At 40.5% G+C, this 14,613-nt stretch overlaps 2 protein-coding genes across 3 annotated transcripts; one reads left to right on the forward strand and one right to left on the reverse strand.

Annotated features, from left to right (window-relative positions):
- Positions 1-305: 305 nt before the first annotated feature.
- On the reverse strand, positions 306-3,797 carry LOC135492345 (splicing factor 3A subunit 2-like). Of its 2 annotated transcripts, none has more exons than XM_064778757.1 (8): positions 3,744-3,797; positions 3,155-3,334; positions 2,758-2,876; positions 2,354-2,463; positions 1,880-1,929; positions 1,454-1,594; positions 1,143-1,211; positions 306-929 (listed from the first exon to the last, which is right to left on the reverse strand). In XM_064778757.1, exons 2-8 carry the CDS (start codon positions 3,278-3,280, stop codon positions 537-539), a joined length of 1,008 nt encoding a protein of 335 aa, XP_064634827.1. In that variant the 5' UTR covers positions 3,281-3,334; positions 3,744-3,797; the 3' UTR covers positions 306-536. The 2 variants fall into 2 exon arrangements, with proteins under 2 accessions (XP_064634827.1, XP_064634826.1); XM_064778756.1 differs by having other exon boundaries at positions 3,696-3,787.
- Positions 3,798-4,521: 724 nt separating this feature from the next.
- Positions 4,522-13,210, forward strand: LOC135492797 (uncharacterized). Its single transcript, XM_064779440.1, has 8 exons — positions 4,522-4,773; positions 7,242-7,402; positions 7,850-8,023; positions 8,388-8,525; positions 9,232-9,421; positions 9,604-9,695; positions 10,252-10,365; positions 10,721-13,210. Exons 1-8 carry the CDS (start codon positions 4,638-4,640, stop codon positions 10,946-10,948), a joined length of 1,233 nt encoding a protein of 410 aa, XP_064635510.1. The 5' UTR covers positions 4,522-4,637; the 3' UTR covers positions 10,949-13,210.
- Positions 13,211-14,613: the final 1,403 nt, after the last annotated feature.

Consider the following 14,613-nt stretch of genomic DNA (forward strand, 5'->3'; position numbering starts at 1 on the left):
GACCTGATTATAGAACAGATCGCCCGATTGGCATCGGACAGACCTGGTTCTGGAACCAAAAAATTAACTTGAGGACACTAATTGTCCTTCGCACCAAGAACCTGGTCACAGGACACGACTCCTTGGCATCAAGGACAACTGGCTCTGAGTGAAGACAATATACAAAACTTAAAGGACACCCGTCTTTGGTAGTTAGCACCAAGACAAGACTGGAGGTTCCATTGTCCTGAACCTGCATGTAGGCCTCTTGGCCGATGTCAGACACGTCTAGGACTGGCCATGGAAAAAATAACAGGACAGTAAACTCGCAATTACAATATCTTTTATTGTTGTACTGGAATACACATGGTTTTCCACTTGCATGATGGGAGGTATTGATAACATCACAACTATTGTTTCAATTTCCCTAGAAATTTGGTTATTTCCACCAAACATACCCAATAGCCAACCCAGCATGTCCTGTGTTTAGCTAACCTGTTTAAAATAAAATTCTGTAAAAAAACTGATTTTAGACCAATAGGCCTGTTCGTTTTCTTTCAGTGGTCCAGTGGTGGTGGAGGGGGTGGGGGAACATTCGGCATTGCAGGAGGAGCAGGGGGTGGAGGAACAGGTGGTGGTGTAGTTCCCGACATAGATATTGGAGGCATAGGTGGAGGTGGAGGGACTCCCACTGGAGGGGCTGGGGGAGGAGGGGGTGGCCGCATGTTGGGCATCCCAGGGGGTGGACGTGGCATCCCCATTGGAGGCGGAGGAGGAATCCCAATTGGCATCGGAGGCGGAGGAACGAGCGGAGGCTGCTGCATCTGTTCATTCATCTGCTGCCGTTCTCGTTGTTGTCGCTCCCGATGCATCTGCATCTGCTCTTGTTGTTGCTGTTGTTGTTGCGCAAGTAATTTTGGATCAATCTTGAAGGCGAACTGGAGGAAAAACTGAAAACAGACAATGATAATAGTTAGTTTTAAACTTTGTGAAAAATATAACATTCAGTAGTGCCATTCAGTGGGTCCCTGCCTCAAGCACTTCAAGTTGCTGTTCATTTTCAGCTCGACGATAAGCGTACACTACACATCCAAAAATCAGCACATCTTTACTGACGCGTTTTTTCTCGGTATGCTTGCTCAGTTAGCGGGTTACATGCTTACCTGTTTTGTTTCCCGATTCCAATGTGTCCATAACTTTTTGGGGTCCTTGTCAACTTCCCGGCTGGGTACCTGGCAATAAAGAAAATAGATGAGCTCGTTTCGATTATAATCTAACACTGTATTCGATAATCGCCTTTTCTGATATTTGCTCTTTTGCACATTTCATGGGCTAGAATTTAAGAAGGCTCCAAGGCCATTGGCTGCAGTGTCAATCATGTTTGTTCATGCAGGCAATGATTCAAGCAAGGTGAAATTTAGCTGTAAAATGGTTTTATTCGGCTCAAAACTGGAGCCAATAAAAGACTTCTTACCTTAAATGCAATAGTTTCATATGGTTCGGCAGCAAATAGCAAATACTGCCACTTCCTGTCTGGTGGCTCCACCTTTTGTTCATATGCTGACATGAAGCGATGTCTTGGTGCAATTCCTTCCACGATCTCTGGATAATCGATCTGAAATGCATGAGGTTTGAAAAATTGTAATCCTGTCTGCATTACTTCCAAGATCAAGGAGCTACAACTACCAAACAGAGCCAACCTGAATTCGACCTGTGAACTACAATTACAACAACCACATCAACGACACCAGTGAGTGAAAATTCATTCTGATGCAGTCCTAAGAGTCTGAAGCAGAATCAGAGTCTATGTCTTTGTCTTATATTAACTTTCAAAACAGACTCACCAGTAAAAGTAATTTCAATCCAAATAGGCTTTGAAATCAGTTTCGCTACAACTCACCTGATACAGCAAACTCTGCTGACCGGTCTCTGGGTCTTTCTGTTTGGTGACTGTAGAAGAAGAAAAAATCCATCATTCATTCTCGTCCATGCCTTTTATGCTCTCAATTGCAAAGCTTCACCTTAAATTTTGAACCTGTCTCCCTCCACAGCCGTGGCAGAGCTGTGAGAGATCCGACTTTTGATGAGAAACCTACAACATCAGTCGACTAGAGAGCCGCAGGAAGCATATTATAATTTTTTGCAGCAAATTATGTTCCTCAAACAAAATTGATCAAGAGAATGATTGCATCAACACTATGCCGTGGATGAGATAGGGGACACATGGACCTTCTTCCACCAAGGCCACATTTGGATTGTGCTGCATATTCTGCACAGAACGTTGTGGCGAGGTCTTTGCAAAATGTAGCGTAAACTGTATTACATTGAATGTGGAGGAAGGCCTTTAGTGCAGTTTTCTCCCGAGCATGCTTACCTTTGTAACCAGGCCGTCCAATCTTTACAAATTTCTTTATGTCAACTCTGGGTTTTTCAGGCGCAGGCTGTGCTGGAGATTCCTTGGCTTCTTTAGCAGCTCGACGAGCCCTGAATTGGCAACGATTAACATCTGAGAGTGGACATGTTGGCAATAACTAAGGGCGGGGATCATTTTTTAGCAATACATACTGCTGAGCAAAATAGCGGTCACCTACGTGTGCAGGACACCCTCTCTATTAATTAAGTAAAATAAACTGTGTTCAAAATTGGTCCTATCCAATCAGGACACCTGTCTATTAAAGTCAGCAATCTTAAGTCCCAAGAGTGTCCCTAATAAACTGGATCTGCTGTGTATTATTCTAAAATCTCTGTGTATAAGTATATAGCGCCAGGCATACTTACAAATTTGCTTGATGTTTCTTTCCCTGCGTGTGGGCCAAGTAGCTTCCTTCATTGTTGTGAAGAGTTAAACATAATTTACACTCGTAGGAACCTAAATGATTTTTCATAAAATAAGGATCCTGGAAATGATAAGAAACAATGCAAAATATTAGAAAGTTAGAAAGGCTGTCCGTATCCAAACTTATAAGCAGTCTCAACAAAGATTGGCACCACCAAATCCCCAACATATCATATCATGATATTGGTATTAATGGGAGAATGTCATGAAATTGTGATACTGTTAGTTTTCCTGCTAAGTTTTAGCAGGGCGCAGTCATGTAACTACATGTACTGTGAAGTGCTTTTTGGCACCATTAAACACTTTTTGCGGTAAATTTGTTTATTTATATTTATTTACCTTATTTATATCAATTGTCTCCAATGCTAACTGACGAAGTCGCTCTCTTCTATCACGATTAGATTCTGAGGCTGAGGCAACGCCCCCAGTGCCAGTCTTTCCGCCGGCCCTATTCTGAAAATCCATGGCAACTGTGAAGTGTCACTGAGTGACTGTGCTAATTCAATTCATAAGTTATTCCTGGAAATAGAAAGTCTGTAAAATTTAAAAAAACAACCGAAACAGTCTAACACAGTGTAGGCCTGCATGCCTGGCCCTATGTTTTTTTCTTAAATTGCAGTGTTAAGCAGCAAAGGCCACATTTTACTTCATTTCAGTTCTGATCTGTGATCAGGATTCAGGTTGAATGAGGCCCCCTGCACCATCCGCATTGTTCTTGAAATGCATGCATTACAAACATTACTGTACATAGCCTACACAACACTAACAACAGTGCGTGCAGGGTCTTCCAGTTCCATGCCACCCATGATTGTCGCGGTCGCGTAGATTATCTTTGTTCGCTGTTATGTGCAGAAACAAAAGTTTAATTGACTCAAGTTACTCTCGGCTAAATTTGTAGTGTTGATCTGTTAGAAAATCATGTTTTTACTTGTCAAGTTCCCGAAAATACGTGCAAATTACGCACCATGAAGGTACTCTGCAGACTTTCCGGTTTCTGGATGCGTCTTGAGGCTCATAAAATGCTCTACAGGGTAAACCAAGAATAATGCGACAGATTACTTTCCTTTTCCTTTGGACTCACCCTGTTTTACAATTGAATTGGTGTAATGCCACTGTTATAGCAATACATTCGTAATCATACTATATTACAGTGTACTTTTTCACTCGGGAAGGTAAGAGCAACGATACCGAGACATCCCGTTTTCGACGGTTGCTTCTAAGGCCATAAGGATTATAAATCCGGTTCGTACACCTCCCCGTCCCCTTGCCTCCCCGCTCCCCGTATGGGTTCAGAGCGAACTTCAAATTTTTTCATTATTTTTCAAAAAAGCTTTTTATTTTATTGTTGCCATTATTTTTTTTATTCAAACAATCTTTCCAGTGGTTCATCTTGATCTTTACCTAAACTGATTGAAAAACACAATAAAAACTTGATAGAGTAGGCCAAGGGTCTTCACCATAATAATGACATTTTTTCAATGCCTCATGTTCATGACTGACCCGATTTCCATTTACAAAAAGAGCAAAAGGCAATTCACATTATATTCCCTCAGTTGTGCCTATGTCCTGATCTGGTGTGAACAATGCAAAGCCTTCAGTAATCCACCTATTTGAAACACCCTGTAAAATGACTGTCCGGGAGCCTCACTGCGCCCCAACGTGCATCACTGATAAAATCGTCTGTAGATCAGTCTTAAGATCCTGGACGTTTTGACATGTTTGACAATCTCCTGCACATTTCCTATGTTTTCTGTTTATTTTCCCATATTTATCAGTAATTCGAACCACAAGATGCCAAAAGGATAGCCAACGAGGTTTCATAATGGGTTGTGGGGGGAGCAAAGACCAAACAACCCCGGAAAACACTGGCTCCAAGAACCGAAAACCAAAAGTCAGCATTTTGGTGGAAAATAAAGTCACACTTCTGGAAGGGAAACCAAAAGTTGTGTTTATTTTTGGTAAGTGTCAGTGTTAGCCGTGTAATCATAAAATAAATCTACACAGCCGCCATCCTCAAAGTCTGGGAAAACTTAAAGAGACGTTTACATTACGGCTTACGCGATTATCGCCAATTCTGCGTTTATATATCGCCATGGCATTTAGCAGGTCATGACAATAAGAACGACGTTAATTTTTAATTCCCATTAAAAAGTGGTGATATAATGCAAAGAATTTAGTGTCTGGATCATATTCATCTAGTAGTAGTAATCAGTAATTGCAGTAATAATATTTAGCGACGTCACTTTATCATCGTCTTTAGGGCAAAGGAAGATCAATGTCTCATTTATGGAATGTTTACCGATATTTACCGCCGGGATTTGATCGCAGAAATCAATGTCACTATCGGTCACTTGTTTTATCCATTTCCATGACGACCAGGTGGACTTCCTTGTAATGTATCATTCTATGGATGCCATACAGTACAATGGCCTGGTGGCAAGTCACAGTCTTGGCTCTGAATGATGCTTTGTTTCTAAAAAATATTGCATGTAAATGTTGCTTTGTTTCTAAAGTGAAAGATTGCATGTGTTAGAGTAATCGTAATGATCTCGTATTAAGTCAGGAAATGCTGAAGGATTTCAATTGTAAAGGAATTCCTGTGTATTGCCTGGTTTTTTTTGTCACGCATCCATTACTTATATTTAGCCCTGATATTTGCTAGAATCTTGTCTTGTATCCGCATCCATGACTATCAAGTTAATTAACAGTGATCCTGCTATGACCGACATCCTTTCACCTTTCCATTCCTTTCTTGATGGATCACACCTCTAGAATCGATTTGTGTCATGGATGTAATGACTGCCTATTCCGGATCATCTGATCGCATCATACAGTCCGCTCATGCAAGGACCATTATCTTTGCTTTTCAATAAATCATCAATTGAGAGTCGTCAAGATGGCTTGGCTGATGGAAGTCACACTTATGTGTCTTGCTGTATTGTTCCGAATCCAATGATGGTTGATACTGATACTGGAGAAAAGCAAAGAATCTCATTTTGTGTTCCTTCTTTAGAATTGATAAGCATGATTCTGGCCTTCGTAATGTGTCATGTGTGTTATACAAGATCAAGTCACAGAAGACTTTGTTGAGTTTGCGTTGTAACACGTGACTTGGAAAGAAGAAGTCTCTGATTTCTAACTAGAATTGACAGTTGCTAAATAATTGTAGACCAAATTCATATGGAATGGGACATTGTTTTAGGTTGGCATGTTGGTATGGAAGAACTGTGCTGTTGATGGAAAGAACAGTGAATATTGGAAGACGAATAAAACCAATCGACCATCCATTCGAATCTGGTATCTATACTGGTTACCAAGCCTATCACCAAGCCTATCACTGAATGATATGTAACAACATGATTCCTATGTAATAGAACCCCAGCGAGCAGTATTTTCATGATTTGTTGTGTCCACCGCGACACGATCTTGTATGGCAAAACAGTCATTATCTCGATGGTCAATAATTGCATCATAGTCTGTCTGCTCATGCAAGCACCAATATTGCCAGTATTGCTTCTCAATGATTATTGATATCGATCAATGATCGGGAATGGTCAAGTTGTCATCGTTGCTAATAATGACAGTCACTTATGTGCCGGTTGTAGCGATACTTGGAAAGAAGGAAAGCTTTTGTTGTTGTGCTTGATACGTTACTTATGATCATTGCTCTGTAACATTCATGGGCGTGGTTTTTTTTCCACAGGTCGCTATTTGACAAAAACTTAGGCTGTTCAGTGATGATTTGTGTAGCCTATGGAGTGTTGATGCTTGATTAACCCTTTTATCGGTCTCAATACTTTTACTGCCAAGCCATGTAGTCGTAGATGTGCGTTGACGAAATTCCCCCTTCCAGCAGGCAATCACTGCTCGAGAAAGGCTTTATCAAAAGAATGACACAAACACCATCTTCAAGGAAAGACAGGAACTTAAACAATACGTTTTTATCTTCGATAACACCAATTCACAAGGGTGTTGAATGCACAAACTTTGACTTACAGTACACTGATTTATAACTCTACAACATTATAAACAAAATCTATGTTCATGTTCGAGAATAATAACGCCTTAATCCTGCTGTATAACGTTTGCTAATTATTTGTGTTTCGGCTAGAGACAGGCAAGGCGTGTTTAATTGTTTCCTTTTAGCCGAGTCAATACGTTGTGGTGATTAATGGACTGAATAATACATTAATATTTGTAATAGAATGTGCTCCATGTTTATTGTTATCTGAATGGGATTAGGGCCGACATACCCCTAAGCTTGGTTTACATATCAACCTGTTAATTATCATAATTATATGTAGGTATATCAATACCGACACATTAGAATAGCCAAAACCTTTCTAAAATTTAATTCCAGACGCAATACAAGCCTCCGTGTGTCAACACTCAAACCACTCATATTTCCACTTTTCCCTCATTACAGGTGGGCCCGGTTCGAAGAAGGGACGAATCGTAGACGACTTAGTTTCCTCCTACGGCTTCCACTACCTCAGCTCCGATAATATTGTACTCGAAGAACTTCCCAAGAAAGTCAAGAATGTTGTTGAGATATCGAGTACTAAAGATCTGCAAGAATGTTTGAAGGTATGCATTACTGTTTACAGTATATACTGTAAACAGTATGCATTTACTGTTTACAAAATGCATACTGTTTACAGTATATACTGTAAACTGTCATATTTAAGGTTAGGAGCATGAACATGAAGAAGAACTAGATCATATTCAGCCATTACTCCTCTTAGACATTATCTGACACCTTATCATACGATATCAGTATTATGATATTCTGCTCTAAAAATACCATAGTCTTCCGTGAAAAATCAGACTCCATCCTCATTTGGATCGTTCAAGTGTTTACCTACTTTCTGTTGATGGTTCGTTACCATGGTTACCCATTGACAGTAAATAATGGCACTATGGTTGTTATGGGAATTAGCAGGGATTAACACTGCATGGTTAACGGAAACTCTTCCGAATCAGTTTTTAGAAAGAGATAAAACCATGTTGATGTTTCATGTTCCGTCTTTTCAGGATGATTCGAGTCGAGTGTCGCTGCGCTGGGTGCTGGAGACTATGAGGAGTCAAATGGAGAGAGAAAAAGGCGACGCGTATTTAATAGACCTTGTTCCCAATCTGCGCTTCCTGCTCAAAATCCAAAACCTTATCAAAGATGGCGAGGAAGAGTTAGAAATATTTGAACAACAAGTATGTTCATGATTTTAGGGCCCGAGTAGTCCAGCGTTGTTTTAAAGCTGTCAGATTCATAGTCAGAGTGATGACATCGCCACTAATCCAAGTTGTTACCCAACTGCACAACTTGATAAGAGCAGACAGGCTTAAACTCTTGTTTTCCCTTGCCTATTTGTCAAATATGGGCAGCCTAAATAACTTTGTGCAACAATGCACTTTTGCATAATTTTGCTCCTAGACTATGCAACAGAGAGTACCCATCAATGATCTAACACTTTTTTTTCGAACATTTTACCTGTGCTTGGGCAAAATTAACAACCTGTCCTTGAATCCTTTGACAAAAGTTGTGCTATGAACGTCTGCCTCTTCTCCACTTCAGTATCCAATCTCATTTGCCCTGAACCTGACAGTGAAGAAAGACCATGTGATCAAGAATGTGGAGGTTCACCGCGCAAAAACAGGGAAGGATCAGAAGGAGTCGGGACAAAGTGATGAGGCAGACTCTTCCAGGACCCAGGTAAGGTAGGGGTGCCTGCAAAGTATGGCTGAACCTCTCTATTAAGGACACTCTCGAGACTGACAAGTACTGTCTTTAGTAGAGAGGAGTCCTGATTAGAGAGGTCAAAGTAAATGGAAACAACCAATTTGGGACCAAAACTAGTGTCCTTGATAAAAAGTATGTCCTTATTAGAGAGGTTTCAGCTAAGGAAGGTTCCACTGTATCCCCAGGAAAGCCTCTTGCTTTTGTGGAGTCCAGTAACAAGAATAGCTTCGACAGATCAATTCATAAGGAGACGTACTTCCACAGACTTGGGTATAGCACTTGTCTGCTGTTGTATTAGAACTCTTCATTTACTCTGCCCAGGCGGCTGTAGCTAATGTTTCACACTGCAATCAATAATGTTCGAATGTTTGATCCTGCTGGCTCTTTAACGAGCTAATGAGGCAATTAGTATTGTGTGATGTGGCCCCCAGGGATATCATGATGGCACTCCTGCTGATTTGCTTCAACAGTCGAGTCATAGGCCATGGTTCATTTTTAAAGTAGTGTTTCATACTGACGGAAGAAGAGAAGCTTATGAGACATTACTCTGTGCATCTTCACAATTATCAATAATTCATAGACTTGTCGAATTATGCTGGGTATATAAGAACGGGAAATTCCATTGATATGAAAAGGTGTAGAAAGAATCTTTTAACCAATTATTCTTTTCATGTTTCAGAAACGACTGAACCTATTCGAAGAGAGTGCCTCATCTTTTATGGAGTATTTCATGAATAGCCAGCGCCTTGTGACAGTGGATGTCTCGTGTGGGGTGCCTGACCTGATCTGGGCCCGAGTCAGTGAATTCTTCGCAGAAATGCGCCTTCTTCCAGTGAAAACTGTCAACACTGTCATAGTATTTTCATTCAGTAAGTTTCACCCTTACATGACTTTAAACCGCCAAATGTTCATGCCACTTTAAACATTTTTAAAATTTACACTTTTTTGGATAGATTTCGAAGTATGTGAAAATTTAGCGTCCTGTTGTACCACATAATCTGTCCTCCTGCGTCAACATATTTTTTGAATTTAGAGATTCATCTTTTTTCAGATGAATCAGATTTTAAACGACTAGATATGCAGCGATACTGCATGAATCTCATCGTCCTGCGGGACATTGTAGAGGACCCCTTTGATTCAGTTGTAAGTAAAGACCATGTTGTAAATGACTCCCCACCCCCAAAACATTCCGACAACACCTTTTGTAAAGGGGGTATTTTGAAGGGTTGCTTTTTACCCCTCGGCCCTGCCAGCCTGACCTCAGCCCGTCTGAGTGAAGGGTATTGTCATACTCAATGGTCTGTCAAGGTTTATCTATTGGTTCGTGGTCCAGACTTGGCATATGTGACCCGCTCTACCAAAACTAGGCGCTTGTCGCATCTGAACTCGACAGGTTGATACGGACTTGTTGTTCATTTCCCTATTGTAGACCTTTTGTGAAATGTGACCAAATCAGTTTGTAATAGATTTCACAAAAGGTCTACAATAGGGAAATGAACAACAAGTCCGTATCAACCTGTCGAGTTCAGATGTGACAAGCGCCTAGTTTTGGTAGAGCGAGTCACATATTCTCTCTGACTGAAAGGCCTTTGCATTTCCACATTTGGCCACTAGGAGCTCTTCGGAGAAAATGTTTGCAATAGTTCATTCATTTTTGCTGGTCATGCATCACTGACACTTTGCTCTGTATCAATTTCAGCCCAAACTTTTACAAATATTATGTGATGCAATCGACAAGTCTCCAGCAAACATTGAGTCGTTTGCAGTGAATCTTTCTGGGACATCGGTGGAAAAACTAGTGGACAACTGCACAGTAGGTATATAGTCTCATTGCCGCAATCAATGTCACCTTCAGGTACCAAAGCCTTTTGGGGAGATGTAAAAAACCAAGATGTTGTACATGGTACCAATGCAAGGGAAAAGCATTGCCCCGGCCCAAGTTAGAAAACAGTAGCTCTTAACAACTACATGTATTTCAAAGGTTTTTTTTCCAAATTTTTAATGGCAGAACATGAGTGACCTTTTTCATGGTCTTCTTGAAATTTAATGCACATTGTAAAATTAACTTGTTGGTCGCTGCAAAGAATGACAAGCTACAGAAGTACATGGCCTTTAACATTTTCAGATCTGTGCTCCTAAATTTAGTATTCATCATTTCTTCTTTTCAGAATAACAAACATTCAATCATATTCGTCGACGAAACTGAACGATTCCTGGACAATTTCATTTATGTGACGGCAAAGAAACCAGTACGTCGGATTAGCTTATTCTCCTTGCAATATAAGACAATTAGTTCAACCGAAAATGAGGTCTGTTTATTTCCAATGGAAACAAATATAGAACTGTGTCGGCATATTGCAGTGACTATGGCCGAAATGCGCCACTCACCAAAATGACGCCAGAGGAACAGAGGTGTGCTGGAAGGCAGGAGTTCTGCCTTTGAGATTCTGTGAATGACTCGATGGATGTTGACAATCATGGATGGGATGACAGAAGCAGACTCCTGTCCAGCTGGTTGTTGTGTTATGAAGTTCACAAACAGACCTGACCTTCTAGGAATTGTGTAAAGAGGATAAGAATTTGTAAAAAAAAACATTTATGTGACCAGAACCCTTCGAAAGATCTTGTTGATCTCTTACTATGTTACTACAAATAACCTTTTATTGACATCATCACTGCCGCATCAGACAGTAAAATGACACTGCTCTAAATGAGGTCATCAATGTAATGATGTGGAGTTCATTTTACATGCATGTTGTGGGTGATGCATTGGACAGCAAATACACGATCAAATACTGCAAAATGACAACATTAAAATGCGGTAGCACTGTACATCCTCTAGAGGCCAGGGTCACAGTACGGTATTGGCATCCCGCTCGACAGTGCTTGCCATATGCAAGTGTAGGATTGTTAAGTCAAGTGATGAAAGCACCCCGAGCCTTATGTTCTCTGAAGTTATCATACGTACCAGAACAGTGTGTCTGGCAGTGTAATACATGTACGTCATTGTTGACATCGTGTAAACCATGTAACTGTCTCATGTGATACGCACTATGCACTTGCCCCGATTATTGTCTGGTCACATAACTTACCAAAACTAGTCGTGTTTTTGAAATTCACAGGAAATGTATCTGATCAAAATAATCATGTGTTTGTATAACTCTGTATTCTTTGGTGTTGAAAAAATTGTGCAGGGTTATGCCAGACAAGACAGGTGTCATTAACATGTAGACCTGTTGCAAATGAAAATAAGCCCAGACACCCAATGGTCGGCTTAAACCCATGGCCTGCACACAGTATATTGTTACATGTAGATTTGCCAAATATTATAATATTGATGTATATGATAATTGTGACTTTGTACATGTATTTTGTTTAAAAAGTATTCATATATTCGATATAACACTGTCTAATGTGCTAACTTAAGACTGTGAGCTATTCACTCTGTCATATGGGGTTTTAACCAGGACTATTTTACAAGTGCACTGCAAATTTATTAGCGAAATTTAAGTTACAGAGATGAATATTTAACAAATACTCACACATTCTCCCTAGGTACGACCATCTTGGTCACTCTGTCTGTATGCTGGAAAGCCCTGGCTAGAACCCTGATAAATCACACCTATGCCTTTGAGTTTGTGAAAATATTTTTTGATGAAGTGTTTAGATCAGATGAAATTAGAAAAATCTTAAGTTGAATAATGCATTTTCGACACAATGGCTTCTGTGCATTACACGGCACGCCTTGTCATTGCATGCAAATATGTGGCCTTACATGATATGTGTTGATAAGTACAAAGAGATTAGTATTGTCATGATGCTGGCGCAACATTGATTTGGCTCAAATGTATCATCACTGGGGCGGACCCATTTCCCCATGAGGGTTTGTTGACTCTGGCACAGCTCTCCTTCTCCACATTGAGGCCAACATAATGTAAATCATGTCTATTCTGACTCTGTCAATTTGGGTAGTTTGGGGCTCTCATCTGTAACCTTGGGGTCTAATGAGAATGCTCATACTCAGAATACTCATAAAGTAAATCAAATCAGGTTCTCTTCTATCTCGGAAATCATTCAACTCCTGCATTTATTTATATTTCATTAAAGTATTAGGAATTTTTGGTACATTTCGTGACATCTAAAGCAGTATTTCGTATCATTAAAGCTGACAGGTCAAATAGGCCCCCCTGAGTATGACTGAAGCCAGCACACGGTAATGTCTGCACAAAGATTGGCTCTGCTTGTAGTTGTGCACTGAAGGTAATGGCCATATTCTGTAAAAGATCCAAATGCACATCATGAATATTCCTGAGTGCTCGCCTTTGGCTGTACTCAAGGATATATTTTACCCGTCAGCTTTAAACCTTCTGCAACTAACGGCCAGTATTTTAAAACTAGTCACAGTGGTTTAATATGAATGCTTACAAATGTATTCTTTGTATATTTGTTGAGAGTATTTTCTATATAATGGGTGTACTATATAAGGAATCAGTCGTTGCATTTTATTTTGCATAAAAGCTTGTCTATGACGTCAGGTCTGGTCAAATTTTCAAGTTAGTCTTTAACTGATCCGTGTTGTCAAAGGTGATATTTGTGATATTAATAGATATTATATCAACACAATATTTATTGCAATAAAATAGTTTTAATAGCAATCATCCTGTATTCTTTTCTCATTTTTAGCTCAACAAGCTCTTGCCTTTGAGTGGTGTCCATCCATTAGCAGGGCACATTTTGTAACTGCTGGGGTTATTGAACTGAATCCTCTTACAGCTGAACCCGAGGCCAGATGACATCAGAAACAAAATTTCTATCCAATCTAATTCTCGGCTTGGCCACCTCCCAATGTCTTGTACCAGGTACGACCCACATACCATTTAAGGTACTTCTTGAAGTACTGTATTTGACAATGCAACTGGCCTTGCAAGTTCAGAAATGACCATAGTCGTCTCGTGAGGCTCCTTACAACCCTACTGGAATACTGGAGTGTTGCTTGGATGGTACCTGATACAGGACAACTGGTTGGGTTGTACCGGAGGCATGACACTCAGAAAAGACCACAATTGTCTAGGGAGACTATTGAAAAATTCCAAGGTCTACTTGATAACTCTCAAAGTGCTATTTGGGTACTGCTTGAGTGGTACCAGATACAAGACAACTGGTAGGGTTGTACTCAAGATAGCACAACTGGTTGGGTTACCTGGACTCAGTAATGATCACAATTTTCTCATGAGACTTCTGACAACACTACCACCTGACAAATGCTGTTCTTCCTGATACAAGACAACTAGTTGGGTTGTACCTGATACAGGACAACTGGTCTAGCAAACTCAGAAAATACCAAAATCGCCTCATCCGACTGGTAAAATCCCAGCATCTAGGCCTACATGTACCTATTCTAGGTTTCAAGTATAACTTGAGTACTATCAGGATGGTACAGGACAAATGGTCTTGCAAAGAGTTGTCAGGTAGATATGGGAGTGGCAATGAGAAAATTTCTGAGTGTCCTGTATCTGTACAACCCAACCAGTTAGCATGTATCAGGTACCCAAGCAGTTGTAATGTATCCGGTACAGTCTAACCAGTTGTACTGTCTCGGGCACAACCCAACCAGTTAGCATATATCAAGTACCACTGAATAGTTGTCCAATCTCAGGTAACATCAAATCAGTTGTATTGTCTCGGGTAAAACCGTACCAGTTAGCATGTATCAGTATGTAGCACGTAGCATGTAGCATGTAGCATGTAGCAGTAGTCAGAGTAGTATTTGAAGGGTTGTCAGGTAAAGAGATGCCAGGAGTCTCATGAGACAATTGTGGTCCTTGCTGAGTTGGCAAGTCTAGCTGTCTTGTATCAGGTACCAACCAAGCTGTTGTACTGTCTCTCGTACAACCCAACCAGTTGTCTTGTATCAAGAGTTGTCAGGTAGATGATATTGGCAGCCGCATGAGGTGGATGGATATTGGGAGTAGCACCCAACCAGTTGTCCTGTATCAGGTACCATCCTAGCTGTTGTACTGTCTTGGGTACAACCTGAACCAGTTGTCTTGTATCAAGAGTT

This window comes from Lineus longissimus, chromosome 8, assembly GCF_910592395.1.
Source record: "Lineus longissimus chromosome 8, tnLinLong1.2, whole genome shotgun sequence".
Lineage (NCBI taxonomy): Eukaryota > Metazoa > Nemertea > Pilidiophora > Heteronemertea > Lineidae > Lineus > Lineus longissimus.

What these genes read in the sequence shown, in the direction of transcription:
- LOC135492345 (XM_064778757.1), bottom strand. Translation starts at nt 3,280, where the DNA reads ATGGATTTTCAGAATAGGGCCGGCGGAAAGACTGGCACTGGGGGCGTT. An exon ending in AGACAATTGATATAAATAAG is followed by an intron (nt 2,877 to 3,154) that starts GTAAATAAATAT and finishes TATCATTTCCAG; the next exon opens with GATCCTTATTTTATGAAAAA. An exon ending in TGGACGGCCTGGTTACAAAG is followed by an intron (nt 1,930 to 2,353) that starts GTAAGCATGCTC and finishes CTTCTTCTACAG; the next exon opens with TCACCAAACAGAAAGACCCA.
- LOC135492797 (XM_064779440.1), top strand. Translation starts at nt 4,638, where the DNA reads ATGGGTTGTGGGGGGAGCAAAGACCAAACAACCCCGGAAAACACTGGC. An exon ending in TAGAAATATTTGAACAACAA is followed by an intron (nt 8,024 to 8,387) that starts GTATGTTCATGA and finishes TCTCCACTTCAG; the next exon opens with TATCCAATCTCATTTGCCCT. An exon ending in CAGACTCTTCCAGGACCCAG is followed by an intron (nt 8,526 to 9,231) that starts GTAAGGTAGGGG and finishes TTCATGTTTCAG; the next exon opens with AAACGACTGAACCTATTCGA.